At 43.2% G+C, this 27,136-nt stretch overlaps 1 protein-coding gene across 1 annotated transcript; it reads right to left on the bottom strand.

The window, feature by feature from the left end:
* Positions 1-333: 333 nt before the first annotated feature.
* Positions 334-26,834, bottom strand: LOC129633901 (uncharacterized). The gene is made up of 5 exons (XM_055555878.1): positions 26,692-26,834; positions 16,949-17,174; positions 16,271-16,386; positions 12,039-12,146; positions 334-611 (listed from the first exon to the last, which is right to left on the bottom strand). The coding sequence occupies exons 1-5, from the start codon at positions 26,832-26,834 to the stop codon at positions 383-385; spliced, it is 822 nt and encodes a 273-aa protein (XP_055411853.1). The 3' UTR covers positions 334-382.
* Positions 26,835-27,136: the final 302 nt, after the last annotated feature.

Genomic DNA, 27,136 nt, shown 5'->3' with positions numbered 1-27,136 from the left:
ACTGGGCAGGCTTGGGTCCCAAGGTTGAATTGTGGTGGAGTTCAAGGACCTGGGAGGATGTGGCAGGCAGTGCGCCCCCATGATGTTCCTGGAGTGCCTCTTGCCCTCTCTGCAGGAGCCCTCAATCTCTAGATACGGGTGAAGTAAATTAAGAGCTTTGAATTAACATAGACACACTTATATGTACCAAATAGATGATCGAAAATGACCTACTGACTGAATAGCAGATGGATGTTTACTGAACACACTATAATCACCTAGATGGGAACAAGAACTTGAAAGAGAAGAGATAAACACCTATACATAAATGAATCAAGTTCCTATATACTTGAAAAATATAAATTCAGAAATCATCTTTATTAAAAATAACATAACATGGAAATTACAGGGGGAAAAATGTGTGGAGCTGAATAAAGCTGCCACCTTGAGGCCATTTTCCATAACAACTACTTGAAAAGCTGTGTTGTTGGGCATTGAGTATTGTCAAGGTCAGAGGGTCTGGAGGTAAAAAACAGCTGATCTCCACAAACGTTCTAGTGGTGGTTATCAGAAAAAATTTAAAACAGGACGAGTTCAAAGGAACCAATCTGGAGAGGTGAGCTGAACTCACCCTGGAAAAGAAATCACATGAAAAGAGGTCATCATCACTAAATATTAGAAATGCAAATCAAAACCCGAGGAAGGTATCATCTCACAAAAGGCTTAATCGCCATTGTCAGAAACTCGACAAACAATAACTGCTGATGAAGATGCAGGGAAAAGGCAATATGGAGAATTCTGTATTTCATGCAGGAGAACCTGCACCCGCGTTTTTGCTGCAGGAAATAGGGGGTATTCACAAGGACCTGATGCTAAGCACTCCGCTCAACTTGCTATTGCACAAAGTCCAAACACACAACAGCGATTCCCCATAGATATGCAATATCTGAATCAATGGCTGTACACTGACAACAATCACGATATTGCAACTCGACTATGCTGCGATGTAGTATTGGCAAGATGGTAATGGAGAGGAAAGAAAAGCAGGGCCTCCTCTTTTATAAATAACCTCCCTGACTTGGGATGCTATCCCATCCCTGGAGGCTGAGCAAGCTTGGGTCCCACTCCTGGATTGGGGAGGGGTGGATACAGCCTGGCATGGTGCCCTTCATTGAACACTTTTTAAAGGTCTATAATCTACAGCTCTCTGGCATCAAGGGCCTGAGGAATTTGAAGGCAAGATTCAGCTAGCCTCGACCTCTCCTGGAGCTGGGGTTCACAGCAAAAGCCTCCTTCCTGAGAGGGCAGCCTCTGAGGCACTGGGTGCTATGGACCTGGAAGGGATTAGTCTGGATGGTGGGTTTGTGTGATGCCATAGGGGCTTCCCTGGTGGCTCAGATGGTGAAAGTGTCTGCCTGCAATGCGGGAGACCTGGGTTCGATTCCTGGGTCGGGAAGATCCCCTGGAGAAGGAAATGGCAATCCACTCCAGCACTCTTGCCTGGAAAATCCCATGGACGGAGGAGCCTGATAGGCTACAGTCCATGGGGTCGCAAAGAGTCGGACACAACTGAGCGACTTCACTTTAACTTTCATAGGGGCAAAAAGTACTGAGACTCAAGCCCATTTACGTTTGTCCAGGCACAGCCCACTCTATTTCACACCCACAAAAGCCAACTTTCTCTAAGGCTCCGGTTGCCCCAGGAACCAAGTGTGGGCATGCAAAAGTGCTGCTGCCTTTTGGACATTTTCTATCAGATCAGATCAGTCGCTCAGTCATGTCCGACTCTTTGCGACCCCATGAACCACAGCACGCCAGGCCTCCCTGTCCATCACCAACTCCCAGAGTTCACCCAGACTCATGTCCATCGAGTCAGTGATGCCATCCAGCCATCTCAGCCTCTGTCGTCCCCTTCTCCTCCTGCCCCCAATCCCTCCCAGCATCAGAGTCTTTTCCAATGAGTCAACTCTTCACATGAGGTGGCCAAAGTATTGGAGTTTCAGCTTTAGCATCATTCCTTCCAAAGAAATCCCAGGGCTGATCTCCTTCAGAATGGACTGGTTGGATCTCCTTGCAGTCCAAGGGACTCTCAAGAGTCTTCTCCAACACCACAGTTCAAAAGCGTCAATTCTTCGGAACTCAGCCTTCTTCACAGTCCAACTCTCACATCCATACATGACCACAGGAAAAACCATAGCCTTGACTAGACGGACCTTTGTTGGCAAAGTAACGTCTCTGTTTTTGAATACGCTATCTAGGTTGGTCATAACTTTCCTTCCAAGGAGTAAGCGTCTTTTAATTTCATGGCTGCAGTCACCATCTGTAGTGATTTTGGAGCCCAGAAAAATAAAGTCTGACACTGTTTCCACTGTTTCCCCATCTATTTCCCATGAAGTGATGGGACCGGATGCCATGATCTTCATTTTCTGAATGTTGAGCTTTAAGCCAACTTTTTCATTCTCGACTTTCACCTTCATCAAGAGGCTTTTTAGTTCCTCTTCACTTTCTGCAACTACAACTAAAAAGCCTCTTGATGAAAGTGAAAGAGGAGAGTGAAAAAGTTGGCTTAAAGCTCAACATTCAGAAAATGAAGATCATGGCATCCGGTCCCATCACTTCATGGGAAATAGATGGGGAAACAGTGGAAACAGTGTCAGACTTTATTTTTTTGGGCTCCAAAATCACTACAGATGGTGACTGCAGCCATGAAATTAAAAGACGCTTACTCCTTGGAAGGAAAGTTATGACCAACCTAGATAGCGTATTCAAAAGCAGAGACGTTACTTTGCCAACAAAGGTCCGTCTAGTCAAGGCTATGGTTTTTCCAGTGGTCATGTATGGATGTGAGAGTTGGACTGTGAAGAAAGCTGAGCGCTGAAGAATTGACGCTTTTGAACTGTGGTGTTGGAGAAGACTCTTGAGAGTCCCTTGGACTGCAAGGAGATCCAACCAGTCCATCCTAAAGGAGATCAGTCCTGGGCATTCTTTGGAAGGACTGATGCTAAAGCTGAAACTCCAGTACTTTGGCTACCTCATGCGAAGAATTGACTCATTGGAAAAGGCTCTGATGCTGGGAGGGATTGGGGGCAGGAGGAGAAGGGGACGACAGAGGATGAGATGGCTGGATGGCATCACCGACTTGATGGACATGAGTTTGAGTGAACTCCAGGTGTTGGTGATGGACAGGGAGGCCTGGCATGCTGTGATTCATGGGGTCACAAAGAGTCGGACATGACTGAGTGACTGAACTGAACTGAACCAAACAACTTGATCACCAGTTCTCACAAGCACCTCAATTTACAAGGCCTGGGGTTCTGTAATGATAGCTGTCCTCAGGAAATGTCATGGTGTGGATACTGGAGAAGTAAATTCCAAACACAGTCGACTTTCAGGAAGCCAGCTACAAACAAATCCTAACCTCCACCGCAGGACAAGATGCTTAGCATCCATAATTGCTGCAGGAATGCCAATCAAAATGACAATAGGAAATCAAATTCCACCAGTCACAATGGCCATCCTCACAAGTCTACAAACAATAAATGTGGGAAGGAGCCTGGAAGTAAAAGAATCTCTCTAAACTGTCAGTGGGAAGATACATTGGCTACAGCCAGTATATGAACAGTGTCTGAATGCCTCAGAAAAAAAAAAAAAAAAAACCCACAAAGAAAACAACCAGCTACCAAGATGGGTAAACCTGGGATCTTACGTTCCCACCCTTGGGCCTATATGCTGAGCAAACCATTGATCAATTGCACATGAACCCTAACGAACACTGCAGGACTACTTTCAATAGCCAAGACACACAACCAGGAAAATCTCCACCAAGATTAAAGCTTAAGCAAGATGTCGTACATATATGTGGTAGACTATTTCTCACTCCTAAAAAACTGCCACTGAAATTAGAGAATTATGATGCTGGGAGCCACAGGGATGGACCTGGAAGAATCATGCACTAAGGGAAGTCAGTCAGACAGAGGAAGATGATGGTATATGATATACCTTCCAGGAAAAATAAAAATAGACATACAAGGAAACAAATTTACAACCCAAAGAGGGACTTTGAGAATTCAAAGTTAAACAAAGGGTTCCAGAAACAAAAAAAATTGAAGGGTCTGGAATGAGTTAGGAGGTAGAATCCTACATGGACGAGAAATCTGTATCTGTAATAGATAACCCACAAGGACTATCCTCTTCTTTCCTTCCTTCCACATATACACAGAAATCTGTATCTCTAACCTATACAAAGAACTCTATATCTCTAAGAAATAAGTCACAAAAATGATCATCTGAGATAGATATTCCACAAGGACCTGATACTCAGCACTTCGCTCGAACTTCTATGGCAAAGGTCCAAAAAAACACAATAGAGATACCCCATAGATACGTAATACTGAGTCAGGCGGCTGTACACTGACAACAATCACAACGTTGCAAATCAACTATTCTGCAAAGTAGCATCGGCAAGAGATTAAAGAAAAGGAACGGAGTGCCTGCTCTCTTATCTACCTCCCTGACTTGGGATGCAGTCCCATCCCTGGAGGCTGAGCAGGCTGGGGTCCCACTCCCAGACTGGGGTCCCACTCCCAGACTGGGGTGGGGTTGACACAGCCTGGCACAGTGCCCTTCATTGAGCCCTTTTTAAAGGACTACTATCTGCTATGTTCTGGGACCAGAGTCCCATGTGGCATGAAGGCCTCCAGGAATTTGAAGGCAAGATTCAGCTAGCCTCAACCTCTCCTGGAGCTGGGGTTCCCAGCTCAAACCTCTTTCCTGAGAGGGCTGCCTCCTAGACACCTAAGCACCCTCAGCAGTGTGCCCTGGACCTGGAAGGCATTAGTCTGGACAGGATGTTTATGTGAGGCTTTAGGGGGGAAAAGTAGTGAGTCTCAAGCCCTTTCCTTGTTGCTCAGGCACACTCCACTCCATTTCACAGTCCAGGAAGCCAACTGACCCTAAGGATCTGGTTGCCCCAGGAACCAATGTTGGGCAGCCAAAAGTACTGCTGCCTTGTGGAAATTTTCTGTAACTACAACTTGATCATGGGCGCACCCACAGGCATCTTAATCCACAAAGGCTGTGGTTCTGTTAATGACAGCTGCCCTCAGGAAATGCCATGGGGCGGGTATTGGAGAAATATGTTTCAAAACTAGCCAACTCTCAGGAAGCCAACTGCCAAAGGTAAATTGTCCTCACACCCTTTAAAGGAAAAAAACTAAAAAGCAAAACAAATGTCCTCCACAAGACAATATGCTCAACATCCCTAACGGCTGCAGGAATGCCAATCAAAATGAAAATCGGGAAATCAAATCCCACCACACACAATGGCCGTTGTCAAAATTCAACAAACTATAAATACGGGAGACAATGTGGAAGGGAAAAAATCTCCTAAACTGTCTGTGGAAATATACACTGGCTACAGGCAACCTCAGATATGCAGATGACACCACCCTTATGGCAGAAAGTGAAGAGGAACTAAAAAGCCTCTTGATGAAAGTGAAAGAGGAGAGTGAAAAAGCTGGCTTAAAGCTCAACATCCAGAAAATTAAGATCATGGCAACTGGTCCCATCACTTCATGGGAAATAGATGGGGAAACAGTGTCAGACTTTATTTTTGGGGGCTCCAAAATCACGGCAGATGGTGACTGCAGTCATGAAATTAAAAGACACTTACTCCTTGGAAGGAAAGTTATGACCAACCTAGATAGCATATTCAAAAGCAGAGACATTACTCTGCCAACAAAGGTTCGTCTAGTCAAGGCTATGGTTTTTCCAGTGGTCATGTATGGATGTGAGAGTTGGACTGTGAAGAAAGCTGAGCGCCGAAAAATTGATGCTTTTGAACTGTGGTGTTGGAGAAGACTCTTGAGAGTCCCTTGGACTGCAAGGAGATCCAACCAGTCCATTCTGAAGGAGATCAGCCCTGAAATTTCTTTGGAAGGAATGATGCTAAAGCTGAAACTCCAGTACTTGGGCCACCTCATGTGAAGAGTTGACTCATTGGAAAAGACTCTGATGCTGGGAGGGATTGGGGGCAGGAGGAGAAGGGGACGACAGAGGCTGAGATGGCTGGATGGCATCACTGACTCGATGGACGTGAGTCTGAGTGAACTCCGGGAGTTGGTGATGGACAGGGAGGCCTGGCGTGCTGCGATTCATGGGATCACAAAGAGTCGGACACAACTGAGCGACTGAACTGAACAGACAATAATATATGGACAGTCTCCAAATGTTAAAAAAAAAAAAAGAAAGCTATCAAGATCTAAGGTGGAAAAAGTGATGCTATCAAGAAGGGTGTGTGTGTGATGCATTAAGAGAAAAGACCAGTGAGACACAAGCCATTCAGTGGTTGCTCAGGCACATTCCACTCTATTTCACAGCTTGGAAGCCGACTTTCCCCAAGCCTCTTGCTTGCCCCCAAGAACCAGAAAGAAAGAAAGTGAAGTAGCTCAGTCGTGCCTGACTCTTTGCGACCCCATGGATAGTAGCCTGCACCAAGCTCCTCCGTCCATGGGATTTTCAAGGCAAGAGTACTGGAGTGGGTTGCCATTTCCTTCTCCAGGGAATCTTCCCAACCCAGGGATCGAACCCAGGTCTCTCACATTGTAGGCAGAAGCTTTACCATCTGAGCTACCAGGGAAGTCCAAGAACCAGAGGTGGGCATCAAAAAGTGCTGCCTCTTTGTGGACATTTCCTGTAACTACAACTGACCACAAGGGCTTACCGGCACCTCTAATTCACAAGGGCTGGGCGGCTGCTCATGACTCTGCCCTCAGGAAATGTCCCGGGGCGGGAACTGCAAGATATATTCCAAACACAAACAACTTTCAGGAAGCCAACTGTCACAGGTCTATTTTCCTCACACCCTTAAAGGGTAAAAAACCCCCAACAAACCCCATACCTCCACCTAGGACAGGATGCTCAGCACCCCCAATCATTACAGGAGGAATGCCAATCAAAATGACAATGAGAAATCAAATCCCACCAGTCAGAATGGCCATACTCATGTCTACAAACAATAAATGCAGGAGTGAGTTTGGAGTAAGAGGAAGCCTCCTACACTGTCAGTGGGAACGTACATTGGTAACAACCGCAATAAACGACAATGCATGCCCAAATAAAAGCTATCAAGACACTAAGCCTAGGATCTGACATTACCACAGCTAGGGCTTATGTTATTCTATATGAAATACAGAAAATTCTATTTTTATATATGAAATATGCAACTACATTTTCAACTGTGACACATAGAAAATTCTATTTTCATATATGAAATTTGCACCTATCTTTTCATTTATGAAATACAGAAAATTCTCTTTTACATATGAAATATGCACCTGTATTTTCATCTGTGAGATACAGATAATCCTCTATTCATATATGAAATATGCATCTATATTTACACCTGTGAAATGTAGAAAATTTTCTTTTCATATGTGAAATATACAAATATATTTTGTTCTGTAAAATGTGAAAAAATGTTTTCATATATGAAATATGCATATATATTTTAATCTATGAAATATAGAAAATCCTATTTCTATGTATGACATGCATTCATATTTTCACATCAGAAATATGTAAAACTTATGTTCATATATGAAATATGCACCCATTATGTTATATGAAATATAAAAAATTCTATTTTCATATAAAATGCACCCATAGCTTCACATATGAATTATCAAAAATTCTATTTTCATATATGAAACATGCACCCATGTTTTCATACATGTAATACAGAAAATTCTATGTTCATCTATGAAATATACCTCTGTGTTTTCATATATGAAATATTAAAAATCCATTTTCATCCATGAAATATGCACTCATGCTTTCATATATGACATACAGAAAATTCTATTTTCATATATGAAATATACACCCATGTTTTCATATATAAAATGTTGAAAATTCCATTTTGATCCACAAAATATGCACCTATGTTTTCATATATGAATTATAGAAAACTATATTTTCATTCACAAAATATGCACCCATTTCTTCATATATGAAATATTGAAAATTCAATTTTTCATCCATGAAGTACACACACATCTTTTAATATATGAAAATTCACACATACTTTTATGTAAGAAATATAGAAAATTCTATTTTTAGGCATGAAATATGCACACATTTTCATATATGATATATACAAAATTATATTTTCATTCATTAAATTTGCACTCGTGTGTTCATATAGGATATATTGTTGTTCAGTCACTCAGTCATGTCCAACTCTTTGCGACCCCATGGACTGCAGCACGCTAGGCTTCCCTGTTCTTTACCGTCTTACAAAGCTTGCTCAAACTCATGTCCATTGAATTGGTGATGCCATCCAACCATCTCGTCCTCAGATATGAAACATTCACCTGACTTGGGCTTCGATCCCATTCCTGGAGCCTCATCTGGCTGTTCTCATGGCTGGACTGTGGTGGGGTTGAATTGACCGGGCTGGTTGCTCTTCATTAAGGCCCCTCGTAAATCTGTACTTTCTGGTTTGATCTGGCAGGGACCACAGCCCCTAGGGAACACAATCGATGGTGTCCTGACACTGTGTCCTCGATGACCTTGGAAAAGTCACCCAGCTTCTACATCTTCTGGTGCTGGGGTCCCCAGGTCAAGCCTTCTTCCTGAGAGTGCAGCCTCCTAGGCACCTCATCAGGGTGCTGTGGTCCAGGTTGGAATTAGTCTGCAGGAAAGGGGTTAAGCTTTAGGGAGAAGAAGTATTGAGATTAAGCCCCTGGGTGTTTGCTCAGGCAACTCCACTCTAATTCACAGCCTAGGAAGCCAGCTCTTCTTTAGGCTCCTGTTGCCTGAGGAAATCCGAGTTGGGTGTGGGGAAAGTGCTGCCGCCTTGTGGACATTTTCTGTAACTACAACTTGACCACCTGCCCTTACTGGTACCTCTAATTCAACAGACCTTGGGGACTGTTAATGACAGCTACATTCAGGAAAGGTCCTAGGGCGAATATTGCATAAAAAAATACAAACACAACTGACTTTCAAAAAATGAACTACAACTGATAAATTTTTCTCACAACCATGAAGGAGGAAAAAAAAAAAAAGAAAAAAACTTACTGCCACAAGACAAGATGATGAGCATCCATAATTATTACAGGAAGAATGCCAACCAAAATGACAACAAAAAATCAGATCTCACCAGGTTGGCCATCCTTACAAGTCTACAAACAATAAATGCAAACTAAGCCTACCATCGGGCTGGAAGAAGCACAAGCTGGAATCAAGATTGCCGGGAGAAATATCAATAACCTCAGATACACAGATGACACCACCCTTATGGCCGAAAGTGAAGAGGAACTGAAAAGCCTCTTGATGAAAGTGAAAGAGGAGAGTGAAAAAGTTGCCTTAAATCTCAACATTCAGAAAACTAAGATCATGGCCTCTGGTCCCATCACTTCATGGGAAATAGATGGAGAAACAGTGGAAACAGTGTCAGACTTTATTTTTTTGGGCTCCAAATTCACTGCAGATGGTGATTGCAGCCATGAAATTAAAAGACACTTACTCCTTGGAAGGAAAGTTATGACCAACCTAGACAGCATATTCAAAAGCAGAGATATTACTTTGCTAACAAAGTCCGTGTAGTCAAGGCTATGGTTTTTCCGGTAGTCATGTATGGGTGTGAGAGTTGGACTGTGAAGAAAGCTGAGCGCTGAAGAATTGATGCTTTTGAACTGTGGTGTTGGAGAAGACTCTTGAGAATCCCTTGGACTGCAAGGAGATCCAACCAGTCCATTCTAAAGGAGATCAATCCTGGGTGTTCTTTGGAAGGACTGATGTTGAAGCTGAAACTCCAATACTTTGGCCACCTGATGCGAAGAGTTGACTCATTGGAAAAGACCCTGATGCCGGGAGGGATTGAGGGCAGGAGGAGAAGGAGACGACAGAGGATGAGATGGCTGGATGGCATCACCGACTCGATGGACGTGAGTGTGAGTGAACTCCAGGAGTTGGTGATGGACAGGGAGGCCTGGTGTGCTGTGATTCAAGGGGTCGCAAAGAGTCAGACACGACTGAACGACTGAACTGAAGCCTACCATCTGACATTCCCACAGGTTGGCCTGTATCCCAAGAAAATCATCTTTCAAGCAGCCATATGCACCCCAATGTTCACTTCAGCACTAAAGTAGCCTGAACACAGACCCAGCAAAGTGTCCATCTTCAGATTAAAGCTTAAAAGCAATGTGGTACATACAAAAAATGAAATATTACTCAGCCATGAAAAACTACTACTGAAATCATGAAATTATGCCACTGGTAGTCACAAGGATAGACCCTGGAGGATCAAACACTAAGTGAAGTCAGCCAGACAGAGGAAGACTATAGCATGTGATGTCCCTTCTAGGTAAAAGAAAAAGAGATTCAAAGGAATTCAATTACAACATAAAAAGAGACTCTGAGAATTCAAATACAAATGGAGAATTCTGAAAAAATAAATAAATAAAACCAAAGAAGAGCCAGGGATGAATTAGGAAGTCAGGACTAACAAATACACAGAAATGTGTATCAGTAGTAGATACTCCACAAGGATTATCCCTTTTCTTTCTTCATTTCTTCCACAGAAAACTATATATGTAACAGATATTCCACAAGGACACGATATTCAGCACAAGGAACTTTGCTCCATCTTCTGCAATAACTTCTACAGCAGATGAATCCAGAAAAGAATACAGGTTATGACATACATGTCATAACTCAATCAGGTGGCTGGATACTGACAACAGTCACGTTGCACACCGACAATACTGCAGCGCACATGAAATTCAAGAAAAGAATAAACATGAAAAGGCTTGCCTAGTTTATTCCTGCTGACTTTCCTGACCCAGGCTGCTATCCCATCACCTCAGCCTGAACAGGCTTTGGTCCAAAGGCTGGACTGGGGTGGGGTTGAAACCACTAGACAGTGTGCCCTTAATTGAGCCCCCTCTTAAACTTACACCTTCTGGTTTGCTCTGACAAGGACCATAGTCCCTAGTGCACCAAAGGATGCTGTGACAACCGTATGGCCTCAAGGATCTTGGAAATGCCACCTAGCTTTCAGTTCTCCTGGTGCTGGGTTTCACAGCTTAACTTCTTGAGTGCAGCCTCCTAGCACCTCAGCAGGGTGCTGTGGCCCCCGTTGGGATGAGTCTGAGGAAAGGGGTGAAGCTTTAGGGGGAACAAGTAGTGAGACACAGGGCCTTGGGTGTTTGCTCAGGCACATTCCACTCCAGTTCACAGCCTAGGAAACCAACTCTTCCTTAGGTTCTGGTTGCCCCAAGAACCAGAGTTGGGAATGAAAACTGCTGCCACCATGTGGACATTTTCTGTAACTACAACTTGACCACCCGTGTTTATCTGCCAGGCTCCTTGGTCCATGGGATTCTCCAGGCAAGGATACTGGAGTGGGTTGCCATGCCCTTCTCCAGGGGATCTTCCCCACCCAGCAATCTAACCCAGGTCTCCTGCATTTCAGGCGGATTCTTTACCATCTGAGCCACCAGGGAAGCCTGACCTGTGCTTAATGGCACCTCCAATTAGACTTGAGGGCTGTTAATGACAGTTGCCCTCAGGAAAGATCCTAGGGAGAATACTGCAGAAATAAATTACAAACACAACCCACTATCAAAAAGTTAACTACAACAGGTATATTTCCCTCACAACCATGAAGGAGAAAAAAAAAGAAAAAACCATACTTTCACAGGACAAGAAGCTCAGCATCCCGAATTATTACAGGAAGAATGCCAAACAACCACAAGAAATCAAATTCCACCAGTCAGAATGACCACCCTCACAAGTCCACAAACAACAAATGGGGGACAGGGCCAGGAGGAGAGGGAACCCTCCTACGTGGTTGGTGGGAAGGCACTCTGGCAATAGCCACTAGAAAAGACAGTCTTCACATGCCAAAAAAAAAAAAAAAAAAAAAAAAAACTTCCAAGGAAACTACACCTAGGATCTTACGTTCCCACACCTGGGCCTGGTATCTTGATGTCCTGATAAAACCATCATTCAAAATAACACATGCCCCCGATGTTCACCGCAGCACTACTTACCGTAGCCGAGACACACAACCATCGAAATGTCCACCGAAAGAGTAAAGCTTACAGAAGATGTGGCACATATAGGCATGTGGAACTTTGCTTGACTTTCTGCAGTAAATTCTATGGAAAAAGAATCCAAAGAAGAACAGTCATCCTGTATGTATATGTCCATACTAAATCGAGTGCTGTACACTGACAGTAAGCACAAAACTATAAACCGACTATATTCCAACATAGGATCGGCATGAGGAAAAGAAAAAAACCGATGCCTAGTTAATTCCCTGCAACCTCCCTCTCTTAGGCTGCTATCCCATCCCTGGAGCCCGAGCAGGCTGTGTCTCATGTTTGGACTGGGATGCGGTTGAGAAAGCCAGGTGGAGACAACCAAAATTTTAAGAGACATGGGTCTTTCAAAGAGATGGGCGTGCGATTTTGGCCCAGTAGGTACAAGACAGGGAAAATCAAGTTAATTGTAGAAGAACAGATGAATGGATACAGACAATGGGGTACATACATACAATATTTCTCAACAATAAAGAAATAGGAAATAATGCCATGTTCAGCCAGGGGAAAGAAAGTAGAGATGATCATTCCAAGTGAATTAAGGCAGACAGGGAGAGATGAGTATCCTATGATATAGTTTCTAGATGGAATCTAAAGATGGATATAAATGAACTTCTTGCCTGGAGACACTGCCTCATAGACTTAGAAATTTCCAGTCACCAAGATATAAAGATGGGGGCCATGGAGAAATGAGTAACTTCAGACTAATATATGCACAATGCTGTTTATAAAATAAATGACCAGGACCCACTGTATAATGTTAGCAAGGAAACTTACTCCACACTCTGTAATAACTAATATGGAAAAAACCCAAAATATATACACATTTATGTATTAGTAGAAATGAAACAAGTTGTGGTAGAAGGGAAAAAACACACCAACAAGGCAGTAATTCACCTATATACTCCAGTTCAAATGGTGGAAAAAAAGAAAAAGAAATGCTGACTCTGATCAGAGACACGGGTGTAAAGAACAGACCTTTGGACTCAGTGGGAGAAGGCGAGCATGGGATGGTTTGAGAGAGAATAGTGTTGAAACATGTACATTAGCACGTGTAAAACAGACAACCAGCTCAAGTTCTATGCACGAAGCAGGGCACCCAAAGCTGGTACTCGGGGACAACTCAGAGTCATATGCTGGGGAGGGGGGACTCAGGATGGGGGGATACATGTATACCTGTGGCTGATTCATCTTGATGTACAACAAAAATCATCCAATATTGTAAAGTACTTATTTTCCAACTAAAATAAATTTTAAAAATTAAAAAAAAAATAAGGCTAGTGTCACGTCCCTGGAGCCTAATTGGCTTGCAGTGTCCTGGAACTGAGAGAGCTGGGAGTATGTAGCAGGCTGTGTGCCTCCACAATGGACCTGGAGTGCCTGTTGTCCTCCAGATGCAGGCGGAATAATTTAAGGGATTGGAATTAACATACATACATTCAGTTCAGTTCAGTCGCTCAGTCGTGTCCAACTCTCTACGACCCCATGAACTGTAGCACCCCAGGCCTCCCTGTCCATCACCATCTCCTGGGGTTCACTCAAACTCATCCATCAAGTCTGTGATGCCATCCAGCCATCTCATCCTCTGTTGTCCCCTTCTCCTCCTGCCCCCAATCCCTCCCAGCATCAGAGTCTTTTCCAACGAGTCAACTCTTCGCATGAGGTGGCCAAAGAACTGGAGTTTCAGCTTTAGCATCATTCCTTCCAAAGAACACCCAGGGCTGATCTCCTTTAGAATGGACTGGTTGGATCTCCATCCATGGGATTTTCCAGGCAAGAGTACTGGGGTGGGGTGCCATTGCCTTCTGCATACACACATTAATGTACATCAAATAGACAATCAACAAGTACCTTCGGAATAGCATAGGGAAGTTTATTGAACATACTCTATAATCACCTATATGAAAAAAGAATCCAAATGAGAATAAATATTATGTATTGATATAACTGAACTGAGTTCCTGTACACCCGAAACAAACACAAATCACTAGTACAGCTCAATATAAGCAACAGCAACAAAAACTTGCCCAAACAATAAAAAATTGCCCAAAGATCTAGATGCACATTTCTCCAGAGAGGTCATAGAGACGGCCATAAAGCACATAAAAAGATGCTTAGTATCACAAGTTCTTAAAGAAAAACAATCAAATGTACAACAAAGTGTTACCTCCCATTGATCAGAATGGCCATATCAAAAAAGCTACAGCAGTAAATTCTGCAGAGGGTGTGAAGAGAAGGAAACCCTTCTACACTGTTGGTAGGATTATAAAATGGTACCCCAACTAGGAAGAACATTATGGAGGGTCTTTAAAAACTAAACACAGAGGTACCAAGTGATGCAGCAATTTCATACTTAGACTGCTGCTGCTGCTTCTAAGTCTGACTCTGTGAGACCCCACAGACAGCAGCCCACCAGGCTCCCCCGTCCCCGGGATTCTCCAGGCAAGAACACTGGAGTGGATTGCCATGTCCTGCTCCAGGGGATCTTCCCAACCCAGGGATTGAACCCATGTCTCCTGAAAGTCTCCTTCATTGCAGGCGCATTCTTTACCACTGAGCCAGCAGGGAAGCCATAAAACAGGTGCTGAAGGGTCTTAAGTCACAAGTCTGACAGGGCTGTAAATGAAACCTCTCAAGAAATGTCCTGGGGTAAGTAATGAGAAAAGAATTCCATATAGGGCCAAGTTTCGAGAGGTGAATTGTACTCATAAGGCATAAAACAATAAAAGCACAAGGAAAGATACTCCACATCAGCAATTATTAAATCAATGCCAAACTACAATGAGGTTATCACCTCACACTGGTCACAATGGCCATCATCAAAAAGATCTACAAAGAATAATACTGCAGAGGATGTACAGAAAAGGGAATCCTCCTACAGTCTCAGTGGGAATGTAAATAGTGAGGCCACTATGGAAAACAGCATGGAGGTTCCCTGAAAAACTAAACATAGAGGTATCATATGATCCCGCAATCCCTTTCCAGGCTTAGATCTGGAGAAATTCATCATTTGAAATGACATGTGCACTCCAATTTTCAGGGTAGCACTATTCACAACAGCCAAGACATGGAACTCATCAAAATGTCCAGTGACAGAAAAATGAAGACTACGTGGTACATCTATAAACTGGAATACCACTCAGTCAAAAAACAGAAAAAATAATGATATTGGCAACAGCATAGATGTACCAAGAAATTATCATAAGGTAAGGCAGGGAGAAAAAGACAAATATCCTAAGATATCATGTATACACAGGATCTATAAATTCATACCAATAAACTAGAGTACAAAACAGAAACAGACTCAGACTGAAAACCAAATTATGATTATCAAAGCAAAGAAAGGAGGGATAAATTAAGAGTTTGGAATGAAAATATACATACTGATATATATCAAGTTGATAATGAAAAAGGACCTATGGAATAGAACAGGCAACTCAACAGAAAAAGATGGTAATATCCTATATGAGGCAAAAAACAGTAAAAGGATAGATACATGTCTATGTATAACTGAATGAAGTTCATATATACCTAAAACAAACAAAACACCAGAAATCAACTCTGTTCCAATATAAAATAAATCAAATTACCTGAGCTTGGTCCAGGGGACACCAGACAGTGGTGACCCCTATGATTAGATATGGGATATGCTGATATTAACACGACACCACCAAAGGTTTTCACTCAGCAGAACACAGAGCAGCAACCCGCCTGACCTCATGTGAATGCGACAAGATGAAGAGAAGGAAAAGGACCACAGGTTATTCAGGGCAATACTCTCAATTCAGATGCTGGGCATCTCCGAGGGGACAGGACACACTGCAGGGAAAGAGCAGACATGTGCTCTCCGTGTACACAGGATCCTGACCCACATGGATGGGGTGAGAGCCACACAATCCCCAGAGCCTGCACTGGGCCACACTTCCACACACTCCAAGGTGACACCACCTCCCCAGACCCTGCACCTGGGGTCGCACGACCCTTGGTTAGGACACCAGGTCTCTGCTGGGTCCCTAAGGTGGAAACGAGTGGGCTCCTGTAATCTCCTAGGATGGTAGAAAGAAATGTGGGGTCGGTCTCCTCTCCCGATGCTTTTCCCAGAGAAGTCTTCCTCTCTTCCTTTTGGTTCTCTGTGATATTAACTGTTTTTACAGCTATCTTAATAATGTTGAACACACTACCTTGGTTCTGGCAGGCTTGGTCGTTTCTTGTTCCACTGAGGTGTTGAGAAAACACGCCAGGCGCAGGGCTGGGAGACGAGGGGCAGGTCTGCTCTCTGCTCAGGATGGACAGTCGACTGGAAGGAGATCACAGCAGCAACCTCACCTGCTGCCTATTGGCTTTTTGCCTGATTCCTGTGCCCTGAAATCAACTCACTAGGTGAACCTGCCTCCCTTCTAAACCTGAAGGTACTGGAAAAATGGAATAGTTACCTCCAAGGGAAAAGAGGCAAACAGGCACAGGTCTGTATAAAATGAACACCGTAAAGTATTAATTCCTGCACACAAGTGAAGCTCTCATGTACTCTTCCCTTTTTATTAGCTTTGTGTGTGTGTGATCGCCCCATACACGTGATCCTGACCCATGGAGATGGGGTGAAACTCACATGGTCTCCAGACCCCCTAGCTGGGGTCACACGTCCCCTCGGTCAGGACAAGGACACCATGGCTGTGGTCAGACAGCCCCCAATGTGTAAACAGGCCAGGTCTCTGGGACCCCCTGAGATCCTAGAAAGAAGTGTAGGGACCATCTCCTCTCCCCACAATTGTCTTTGAGAAGTCAGGCCCCTCCTGTTTTCACTTTTGTTCTGTGTGATTTTTTGCTGCTTTGAAAGCTCATGCTAGAGGCGAACACACTACCTTGGTTCTGGCAGGCTCTGTCTTTCTTGCCCCGCTGAGGTGCTGAGAAAACACGGGAGAGCTGGGCTGAAAGACGAAGGGCAACTCTGTTATCTTCGGAGGAGAGAGTCGACTGGAAGAGATCACAGCAGCAACCTCACCTGCTGCCCATTGACTTTTTGCCTGATCCCTGTGCCCTGGAATCAATTCACCAGGTGAACCTGCCTCCCTACTCAACCTGAATGTGCTGGAAAATTGGAATGATTACCAGGTAGCCACCTGACGGGTCTCCAGGAGCCCCAGGGAAGGTGAACCTGGGAGAGAAAGACTAGGAGCCTGACCGCAGCACTGACCCCTGGGAGGGCCAGGGAAGCCCACTCAGAGGAGAGCACGGTCACCAGAGAAGCCCACCTCAGCCCCAGATCCCAGACATCTGAGCGCTGACGCTCAGATGCAGGCACGGAGTTTCCCAGACAGAGGCCAGGCCAGGCCTGTACCTGGGTCCCCACGTCCCAGCGCACACGAAACAGTCAGGCCTAAATGTTCTCAATGCAGAAAGTGCATGGTCTCATCTAAACAGCATCAGTGTAGACAGGACTTGAACAGTAAAATGAAAGTGTTATCATGTCTGACTGACACTTGTGACCCCGTGGACGGTAGCCTGCCAGGCTCCTCTGTGCATGGAATTCCCCAGGCAACAATATTGGTAGTGGGTAGCCATTCACTTCTCCAGGGGATCCTCCCAACCCAGGGATTGAACCCAGGTCTCTTGCATTGCAGGCAGATTCTTTTCCATCTGAGCTACAAGGGAACCCCTAGACAAGATTTAGGGAGGCCTGAATCTACCATGTAGACAGAACTTGGTTGGGTTTAAACTAGCGTTAAAGCTGCTCTAGGAGGCACCGGCCACACCCACGCAGGGTCTCTCACCGTTGGACTGAGGGCTCACCCTCATGTGGGAACTAGGATGTACATCTCTCAAAGAAATCATCACTGGGCTCCACACTTCACCCACACCAGGAACTGAAAGAACCTTGGTCATCAAACATTTCAACAGGCAAAACAAAACTGTTACCAATTTCTGTGGCCCCGTGATGGTCCAGATCCTGGGGAGAGCCAAGATATTCTTAGAGTGCAGCCCAGAGTCTGGTAAAGACAGACAGGAAGTGGCCTGATTCCAGCATCCCAGGCTTCTGGCAGGAGGTGGACACTGGAAGCCTTCTGGAAAAGCTTGTTATTTATCAGAGTAAAAATATACTCTTGAAAAAACAAGCATACTAGTTATTATTTGCAAACCTAAAATATTCTTAAAAGCTTGGCATCCTGATCTTTGTGGTTCACATTGGTTCCTTTGTGTTCAGATTTTCTGAGTAGAAGCAAGCCATCATTTCAAACTAGTTTCTTCAAATTCTGTTATTTGTTATTATATGAATGAAAGATCATGCTTGAAAACAAATACAAGAAAATTCCTGCAAAAAATGAGTGGCTCAAAGAGCCCACAAGTTGCATGTACTTTGTCTTCTAACAGATTCCTTTCTCTCCCTAAAACCTGAAAAAACTGGCCCCCTCATTTTTTTGCTTCTCTGTTCAAACTGAGCTAAAATGAAATTGATAATCATATCAACAAGTAAGAGTTTCTGAGTTTTGAGATGTCATACCAGGGTAAGAGGGGCTGGAGAAAATGGAACATTCCTATGCTGCTGGTAGGCAAACCACATCCTTAAATCTTTGTTTCTAATTGTATTTAATTACCACACTACATGGTTACATGGAGTATGAACCAAGAGTCTAAATATAGCAGACAATGTGTGAAGACAAATTCGATATCCCATATGCGAGAATAAAAGCTACTTGTTTTTCCAGCAGTTGTATATGGCTGTGAGAGTGGACCAAAAAGAAGGTTGAGCAGTGAAGAATTGATGCTTTCGAAGTGAAGTGCTAGAGAAGACTCTTGAGTCCTTTGGGGTGCAAGGAGATCAAACCAGTCAATATTAAAGGAAATCAACCCTATATATTCATTGGAAGGGCTGATACTGAAAATAAAGCTCCAATATTTTGGCTACCTGATGCGAAGAGCTGACTCAATGGAAAAGACCCTGATGCTGGGAAAGACTGAGGGCAAGAAAAGAAGGGGACAACAGAGGATTAGATGGTTGAATAGCATCACTGACTCAATGGACATCAGTTTGAGCAAACTCTGGGTGATGGTGAAGGAAAGGGAAGCCTGGCGTGCTGCAGTCCATGAGCTCACAAAGAGTCATACATGACTGAATGACTGAAGAAACGTTTGTCATAGCTTGTATTCCAAGGAGCAAGTGTCTGTTAATTTTATGGCTGCAGTCATCATCTGCAGTGACTATGGAGCCCAAGAAAATAAAGTCTGTCACTGTTTCCACTTTTTCCCATCTATTTGCCATGAAGTTATGGGATGAGATGCCATGATTGTAGCTTTTTGAATGTTGAGTTTTAAGCCAGATTTTTCACTCGCTTTTACCCTCATCAGGAAGCTCTTTAGTTGCTCTTCACTTTCTGCCATTAGAGTGGTATCATCTGCACATCTGAGGTTGTTGATATTTCTTCTGGTAATCTTAATTCCAGCTTGTGATGCATCCAGCCCAGCATTTTGCATGATGTACTCTGAATATAAGTTAAATAAGCAGAGTGACAATATACAACCTTGACACACTCCTTTCCCAATTTGAAACCCGTCTGTTGTTCAATGTCCAGTTCTAACTGTTGCTTTTGACCTGCACACAGGTGTCTCAGTAGGCAGGTAAGGTAGTCTGGTATTCCCTACTATTTAAGAATTTTTCACAATTTGTTTTGATCCACACAGTCAAAGGCTTTAAAGCAGAAGTAGATGTTCTTCTGGAATTCCCTTGTTTTCTTTATGATCCAATGAATGTTGGCAATCTTCATTTCCTCTGCCTTTTCTAAACCTAGCTTGTACATCTGGAAGTTCTTGGTTCATGTACTGTTGAAGCCTAGCTTGATGGATTTTGAGTATTGCTTTGCTAGTGTGGGAGATGAGTGCAACTGGTAGTTTGAACTTTCTTTGGCATTGCCTTTCTTTGGGATTGGAATGAAAACTGATCCTTTCCACTCCTGTGGCCACTGCTGAGTTTTCCAAATTTGCAGGTATATTGAGTGCAACTTTAACAGCATCATCTTTTAGGATTTGTGTAGGTCAGCTGGAATTCTATCACCTCCACTAACTCTGTTCATAGTAATCCTTCCTAAGGCCCAAATGACTTCACACTCCAGGATGTCTGGCTCTAGGTGAGTGATCACTCCATTGTGGTTATCAAGTTGGTAAGACCTTTTTTGTATAGTTCTGTGTTTCCTTACCACCTCTTCTTAAATATCTTCTGCTTCTGTTAGGTCCTTGACATTTCTTTCCTTTATTGTGCCCGTCTTTGCATGAAATGTTCCCTTGGTATCTCCAATTTTCTTAGAGATCTTTAGTCTTTCCCATTCTATTGTTTTCCTCTATTTCTTTGCATTGTTCACTAATGAAGGCTTTCTTATCTCTCCTTGCTATTCTCTGGAACTCTGCATTCAAATGGGCATATCTTTCCCTTTCTCCTTTGCCTTTTTTCTCAGCTATTCATAAGGCCTCCTCAGACAACCATGTTGATTTGTCGCATTTCTTTTTCCTTAGGGATGGTTTTGATCACTGCCTCCTATACAGTGTTATGAACTTCCATGTGTTCTTCAGGCACTCTATCAGCTCTAATCCCTTGCATCTATTTTTCACTTCCACTGTATAATCATAAGGGCTTTGATTTAGGTCTTACCTGAATGGCTTAGTGGTTTTCCCTACTTTCTTCAATTTAAGTCTTAATTTTGCAATAAGGAGCTCATGGTATTGTTTTTGCTGACTGTATAGAGCTTCTCCATCTTTGGCTGCAAAGAATATAATCAATCTGATTTCAGTATTGACCACCTGATGATGTCCATGTGTAGAGTTGTCTCTTGTGTTGTTGGAAGAGGATGCTTATTATGACCAGTGTGTTCTCTTAACAAAACTCTCATTAGCATTTGCCCTGCTTCATTTTGTACTCCAAGGCTAAGCTTACCTGTTACTCCAGGTATTTGTTGACTTTTGACTTTTTCATTCCAATCCCCTATGATGAAAAGGACATCTTTTCTCTGGTGTTCTAGAAAGTCTTGTAGGTCCTCACAGAACTGTTCAACGTCAGCTTCTTTGGCATCAGTGGTTGGGACATAGACTTGGATTACTGTGATGTTGAATGGTTTGCCTTGAAAATGAAGTGAGATCATTCTGTCATTTTTCACAGAATGTCAAATGTAATTTTTGACCCTTAAAAAAGAACTACATGAAAAGATGTCAACATTGTTAAATATTAGAAGTGCAAATAGAAACCACAGCCAGCTATCATGTCACACCAGTCAGAGTGGCCATTCTCAGAAACTCTACAAACAATAACCGCTGTTGAAGGTGTGGAGAAAAGGGAGTATCCTCCCCTAATGCTGGGAGTATAAACTGGTAACAGACGTTGTGAAGGATGGTGTGATGGTTCTTGAGGCAAAGAAAACGAGGTTAGAATACTCCCTAACACCATACACAAACTCCAAAGAATATCAAGATCTAAATGTGAGGACGGATACTGTGAAAGTTCAAGGAAAACAGAGGCAGGACACACAGACATAAATCACAGTGAGGGCTTTCTGGATTCACCTCTTAGATGAATGAAAAATAAACCAAAAATAAGAAAATGGGACCTAATTAACCATAAAACATTTGTACAGCAAAGGAAACCCAAAATGAAAGACAAACGAAGCCCAGAATGGGAAGAAATGTTTGCAGATGAAGATATCCACAAGGAACACATCTCTGAAACACACAGACAGCTCATACAGCTCAATATCAAAAGCACAGACAACCCAAGACACAAATGGGCCAAACACAGAAGTGGGTATTTCTTAGAGGAAGACATGCAGACTGTGATTAGGGACCTGAGGACATTCTCAGCATCACTAATTCTTACACAAACACAAAGCAAATCCAGTGAGGTATCCTCACACAGGTCAGAACGGCCATCTCAAAATATGTTCAAAAATAAATGCTAGAGACGGTGTGGAGAGAAGAGAATGTTCCTGCACTGTGGTTGGAAATGTCCAATGGAGATCCTGTAGGGAGAACAGTATGGAGAGTCTTAAAAAACAAAATAGAGAAGTACCTTCAGACCCAGCAATCCTGTGCCTGGGTATACATCCAGAGAAAACCAACATTTTAAAAGACACGGGAACACCCACCATCTGTAGCCCACCAGGCTTATCTGTCCCTGGGGTTTCCCAGGCAAGAAGACTGGAGTGGGTTGCCATGCCCTCCTTCAGGGGATCTTTTGAACCCAGGGATCGAACCCAGGTGTCCTGCATTGCAGGCAGATTCTTTACTGTCTGAGCCACAAGGGAAGCACCCCTACACACTCCATTGCAAACTAGAGGATAAAAAAAGAAAAGAAAAACAAAAACTGACTCTGTTCCCCTCAGCCCATGGTTTCCTTGGCTTGTTTCAAATCTCTGGAGACTGGGCAGGCTGAGCTTCTAAGGCTGGATTGTTGTGGGGCTCAGGTCCTGGAAGGATGTGGGAGGCAGGGTGCCCCATGATGTTCCTGGAGTGCCTCTTGGCCTCTGCATGAGCCCTCAATCTCCAGATAAAGTTGGGAAAATTAAGAGTTTTGAATACCACAGGAAGTTTACTGAGCAGATGGTAATCATCTAGACGTGAAAAAGAACAAGAAAGAGAATAGATAAATGTCTATATATAACTGGATCAAGTTCCTTTACCCCTGAAACAAATGCCACATCGTAAATCACCTCTAAAATCATCTCTATGCCAATGCTAAATAATAAGAAAATTACAGGACTGGAAAAAAAAAAAAAAAAAAAAAGTTGGACATAAAGTAATACTGCCACCTTGTGGTCAATGTCAGTAACAACAACTTGAAAAGCTGTGCTGATGGATATTTAATATTCACAGGGTTCCTGTTATTTAGTTGCTCAGTCATGTCCGACTCTTTGCAACCCCATGCACTGCAGCACATCAGGCTTCCCTGTCTTTGACTATATCCTGGAATTTGCCAAAACTCATGTTCATTGAGTAGGTGATGTCATCTAACCATCTCATCCTTTGTCACCCTCTTCTCTTCCTGCCCTTAATCTTTCCCAGCATCAGGGTCTCTACCAACGATTAGCTCTTCGTGTCAGGCAGCCAAAGTACTGGAGCTTCAGCTTCAGCATCAGTCCTTCCAATGAATATTCAGGGTTGATTTCCTTAAGGACTGACTGATTTGATCTTGCTGTCAAACGGACTCTCAAGAGTCTTCTCCAGCACCACAATTGGAAAGCATAAGTTCTTCAGCGCTCAACATTCTTTATGATCTAACTCTCACATCCATACATAACTACTGAAAAAACCTTAGATTTGACTATTTGGACTTTTGTCGTAAGTGAAAAACAACTAACCTCAAGACATGTCCTAGTGGTGGTCGTTGAAAAAGAATTCAAAACAGGGCAGGCATACAAGACCCATCTCAAGAGGTAAGTTTAACTCACACCCTTTAAAACAAATCTCATGAAAAGACACCAACATGGCTAAATATCAAAGAAATGCAAGTCAAAACTGCAGCGAGGTATCACCACACAGCAGTCAGAATGGCCATTCCTAGAAACTTGACAAACAATAACCGCTGGTGAAGGTGTGGAGAAAAGGGAGCGTTCCTCCACTGATGCTGGGATGTAAATTGCTAACAGACACTGTGAAGGATAAATAGATGGATACTGATACAAAGAAAATGAGGATAAAGTTAGAATAGTCCCTAACACCATACACAAAATAACTCCAAATAAAAGATCTAAATGTCAGGATTTATAAAATCTTGAGGAGCCATAGCCAGGACATACAGTAACATAAATTGCAGGAAGGTCTTCCTGGATACACCTCTTAGATGAATGAAAAATAAACCAAAAATAAGAAAACAGAAACTAATTAACCATAAAAGCATTTGCACAACAAAGGAAACCCAAAATGAAAGACAATTGCAACCTGGAATGGGAAGAAATATTTGCAAATGAAGATACTGACAAGAAATTCATCTCCAAAACATACAAGGAGCCCCAAATAGTTCAATATCAAAAACACAACAACCCAAGACACAAATGGGCCAAACACAGAAATGGATATTTCTTGGAGGAAGACATAGGTATTGTGATTAGGCACATGAGAACATGCTCAGCATCTCTCATTCTGACACAAAGGCAAATCAAAAGTCTGATGTGATACTACCTCACATCAGTCAGGATGGCCATCTCAAAACACCTACAAGTATGTCTCTTGCATTGGCAGGCAGGGTCTTTAACACTAGTACCACCTGGGAAGCCCTATTCCAATATAAAAAAAAACCAATGACAGTTTAGAAAAAGGGTTAAAAAAGAAGAAGAAAAAAGAAAGTGCGGCGCGAAAGAAAGTGTGGCCATATTGGTAACTACAACTATAAAAGTTGTGTTGACTGACGCTTAATATTCACAAGATCCGGGAGTGGGAGGGAGGTGTAAGTAAACAATTGCCTTCCAGGAGTCTCCTGCTGTGGCTGCTGCTGCTAAGTCGCTTCAGTCGTGTCTGTGCGACCCCATAGATGGCAGCCCACCATGCTCCCCTGTCCCTGGGATTCTCCAAGAACACTGGAGTGGGTTGCCATTGCCTTCTCCAAGGCATGAAAGTGAAAAGTGAAAGTGAAGTCGCTCAGTCGTGTCCGACTCTTCACAACCCCATGGACTGCAGCCCACCAGGCTCCTCCATCCATGGGATTTTCCAGGCAAGAGTACTGGAGTGGGGTGCCATTGCCTTCTCCTAAGGCCAGGCAAATCAAAACTACCATGAGAAGTCCCCTCACACAGGTCAGAATGGCCACCATCTAAAACATCTACAGAGAATCCGACTGGCAGAGCATGGAGGCAAAAGGGAACACTCCTACACTCTTGGTGTGGATGTAAACTGGTGCAGGAACAATAAAAACCAGCAAAGAGGTTCCTTATAAACTAAACATCCAGAAACTGTAAGGTCTGACAATCCCACGTCTGGGCTTAGACCCAGAGAAGATCAGAATTCACAATGACCTGTGCACCCTTCTTTTCAGGGCAGCACGGTTTACAATGGCCAAGAACTAGAATTGCTGCTGGCCAAAATCTTGGCTTTCTCTGCCAGGTGAAGCCAAATAAAAAATATGGAGACAGAGTTTGGAGGAAATAGAAAGTGGCTTTAATTCTCAGCTGGTGAAACGGGGAACGCAGTAGGCTCGTGCCTCAAGAACTGTGCTCCCCATGAGGAGTTTAGGGACTCATATAAGAGGAGGGCTCGCAGTCAGTGATGAGGAACAAAGGTGACAGGATCTTGATTTCTTCCTCTTCCAAACTATATTAATGATATATAGTTTGATATATATCAGTTAGCATAGGTTATTAGCAAAGTCTTAATTTATCCCTCAATTCTAAGATTTTTTTTGGTAATCATAAATTTGTTTTCTAAGTTTGTGAGACTGTTTCAAAGATAGTCATAAACTGGCATCAATAACCCAGTAATTGAGTCTGGCAGTTCGGTGGCCTTCTTTCTGATGTGCAACTACAAGGGGAAGGGTGTTGCAAGAGTAAACACTAGATAGGGATGTATTTAGCACAGAGTCAAAGGAAAATAGGTGCAAAGTGTGGCTCCTGCAGAGTTAGGGGGCAGAAAAGCAAACTCACTTACAGACATGCAGAGTTAGAGCATTAAAGTAAAAAAACTAGGAACTTTCAGGCCTGCTCACTGTTTCTTCATCTTCTTTGTTCTTAAGAAATAAAAAAACTCATTCCTCCTTTTTTCCTTTTCACTGCAACAAATTCAACCAAGAAATCCATTGACAGGAAAAAGAGGACCGAGTGGTGCACCTCTACACTGGAACACTACTCAGCCGTGAATCAGAACAGAATAACGCCATTGACAGCAGCGTGGATGGACAGAGTGATCACCTCACTCAGTAAAGGAAGTCAGAGAGAGAGACAAATATCACAGGGCATCACTGACAGTTGAATTCTTGAAATGAATGCAAATGTCAGATATTGCATGATACAAACAGACTCACAAACTTAGAAAACAAACTTATGATTACCAAAAAAAATCTTAGAATTGAGGGATAAATTAAGACTTTGCTAATAACCTATGCGAATTAATATATATCAAACTATATATCATTAATATAGTTGTTTGATACAATCAACTAATCCATTGAATAGTACAGGGCAGTCTATGGAACACATTTTAATCATTTATATGAGAAAGAGAACCCCCAAAAGAACTGATAAACGTCTGTGTCTAAGTGAATCAAGCGCCCATACACCTGAAACAAACACAATATCAGAAATCAATTCTACTCCAAAGTAAAATAACAATGAATGCCCAGAAAAAGGAAAAAGGAAAGTGGAACATGAAGAAATGCTGCCCCCTTGCGCTGTTTTCTGTGACAGCAAGTATACAAGCTGCCCTGATGGGCCTTTATATTCCCAGGGACCCGGGGCTGGGAGTAAACAACTGCCCTCCGGAAGTCCCCCAGGGCGGTCACCAAAAAAGGATTCAAAACTGGGCAGGTGTTCAGGGAGCCGCCTTCAGCAGGTGCCTTTAACTCACATCCTTTAAGAAAAGTCACACGATGTCACCATCGCTAAATATTAGAGAAATGCAAATCACAACTACAAGAAGGAATCACCTCCCACCAGTCAGAGCGGCCATTGTTAAACACTCCACAAACGTTAAATGCTGCAGACGCTGTGGAGGAAGGGGAACCCTCCTCCTCTGCTGCTGGAAATACAAACTGGTGACAGCCACTCTGGGGGACAGTGTGCTGGTCATTTCCGATGTGCCCAGCTCTAAGCGGCAGTGAGCAGTAGCTGGAAGCAGGGTCTTAGCTTCCCAGACTGGGAGTCCTAACCACTGACCACAGGGGCCAGCTGTCAGGGCTAAGGTCCCTTGTCTTGCCTGCCTGGTCAAGGATGAATTCAGGTGAGGAGGCAGAAGGTAAAGAGTAAAGTAAAAAGTTTATTGAGAAAAAAAGTACATGTGGGAAGATCCACAGGTGAGCTCAGAGAGAGAGAGTTGTGCCTTTGGAAGTTTATATCCTTTATAAGAGGCCAGTTATCTGGGTCTTTGTCTTC

Source organism: Bubalus kerabau, chromosome 19, assembly GCF_029407905.1.
Source record: "Bubalus kerabau isolate K-KA32 ecotype Philippines breed swamp buffalo chromosome 19, PCC_UOA_SB_1v2, whole genome shotgun sequence".
Taxonomy (NCBI): domain Eukaryota; kingdom Metazoa; phylum Chordata; class Mammalia; order Artiodactyla; family Bovidae; genus Bubalus; species Bubalus kerabau.
This window is presented reverse-complemented; position numbering and strand designations above follow the sequence as displayed.

Excerpts from the sequence above, each read along its gene's own strand:
- LOC129633901 (XM_055555878.1), bottom strand. The coding sequence starts at position 26,834 with ATGACCAGCACACTGTCCCCCAGAGTGGCTGTCACCAGTTTGTATTTC. Across the intron at positions 17,175-26,691 it reads GCCGCTCTGACTGGTGGGAG|CACATTCAGGTTGAGTAGGG; the intron begins GTGATTCCTTCT and ends CCAATTTTCCAG. Across the intron at positions 612-12,038 it reads GGTTGTGTGTCTCGGCTACG|GGTGAGTTCAGCTCACCTCT; the intron begins GTAAGTAGTGCT and ends TTTCTTTTCCAG.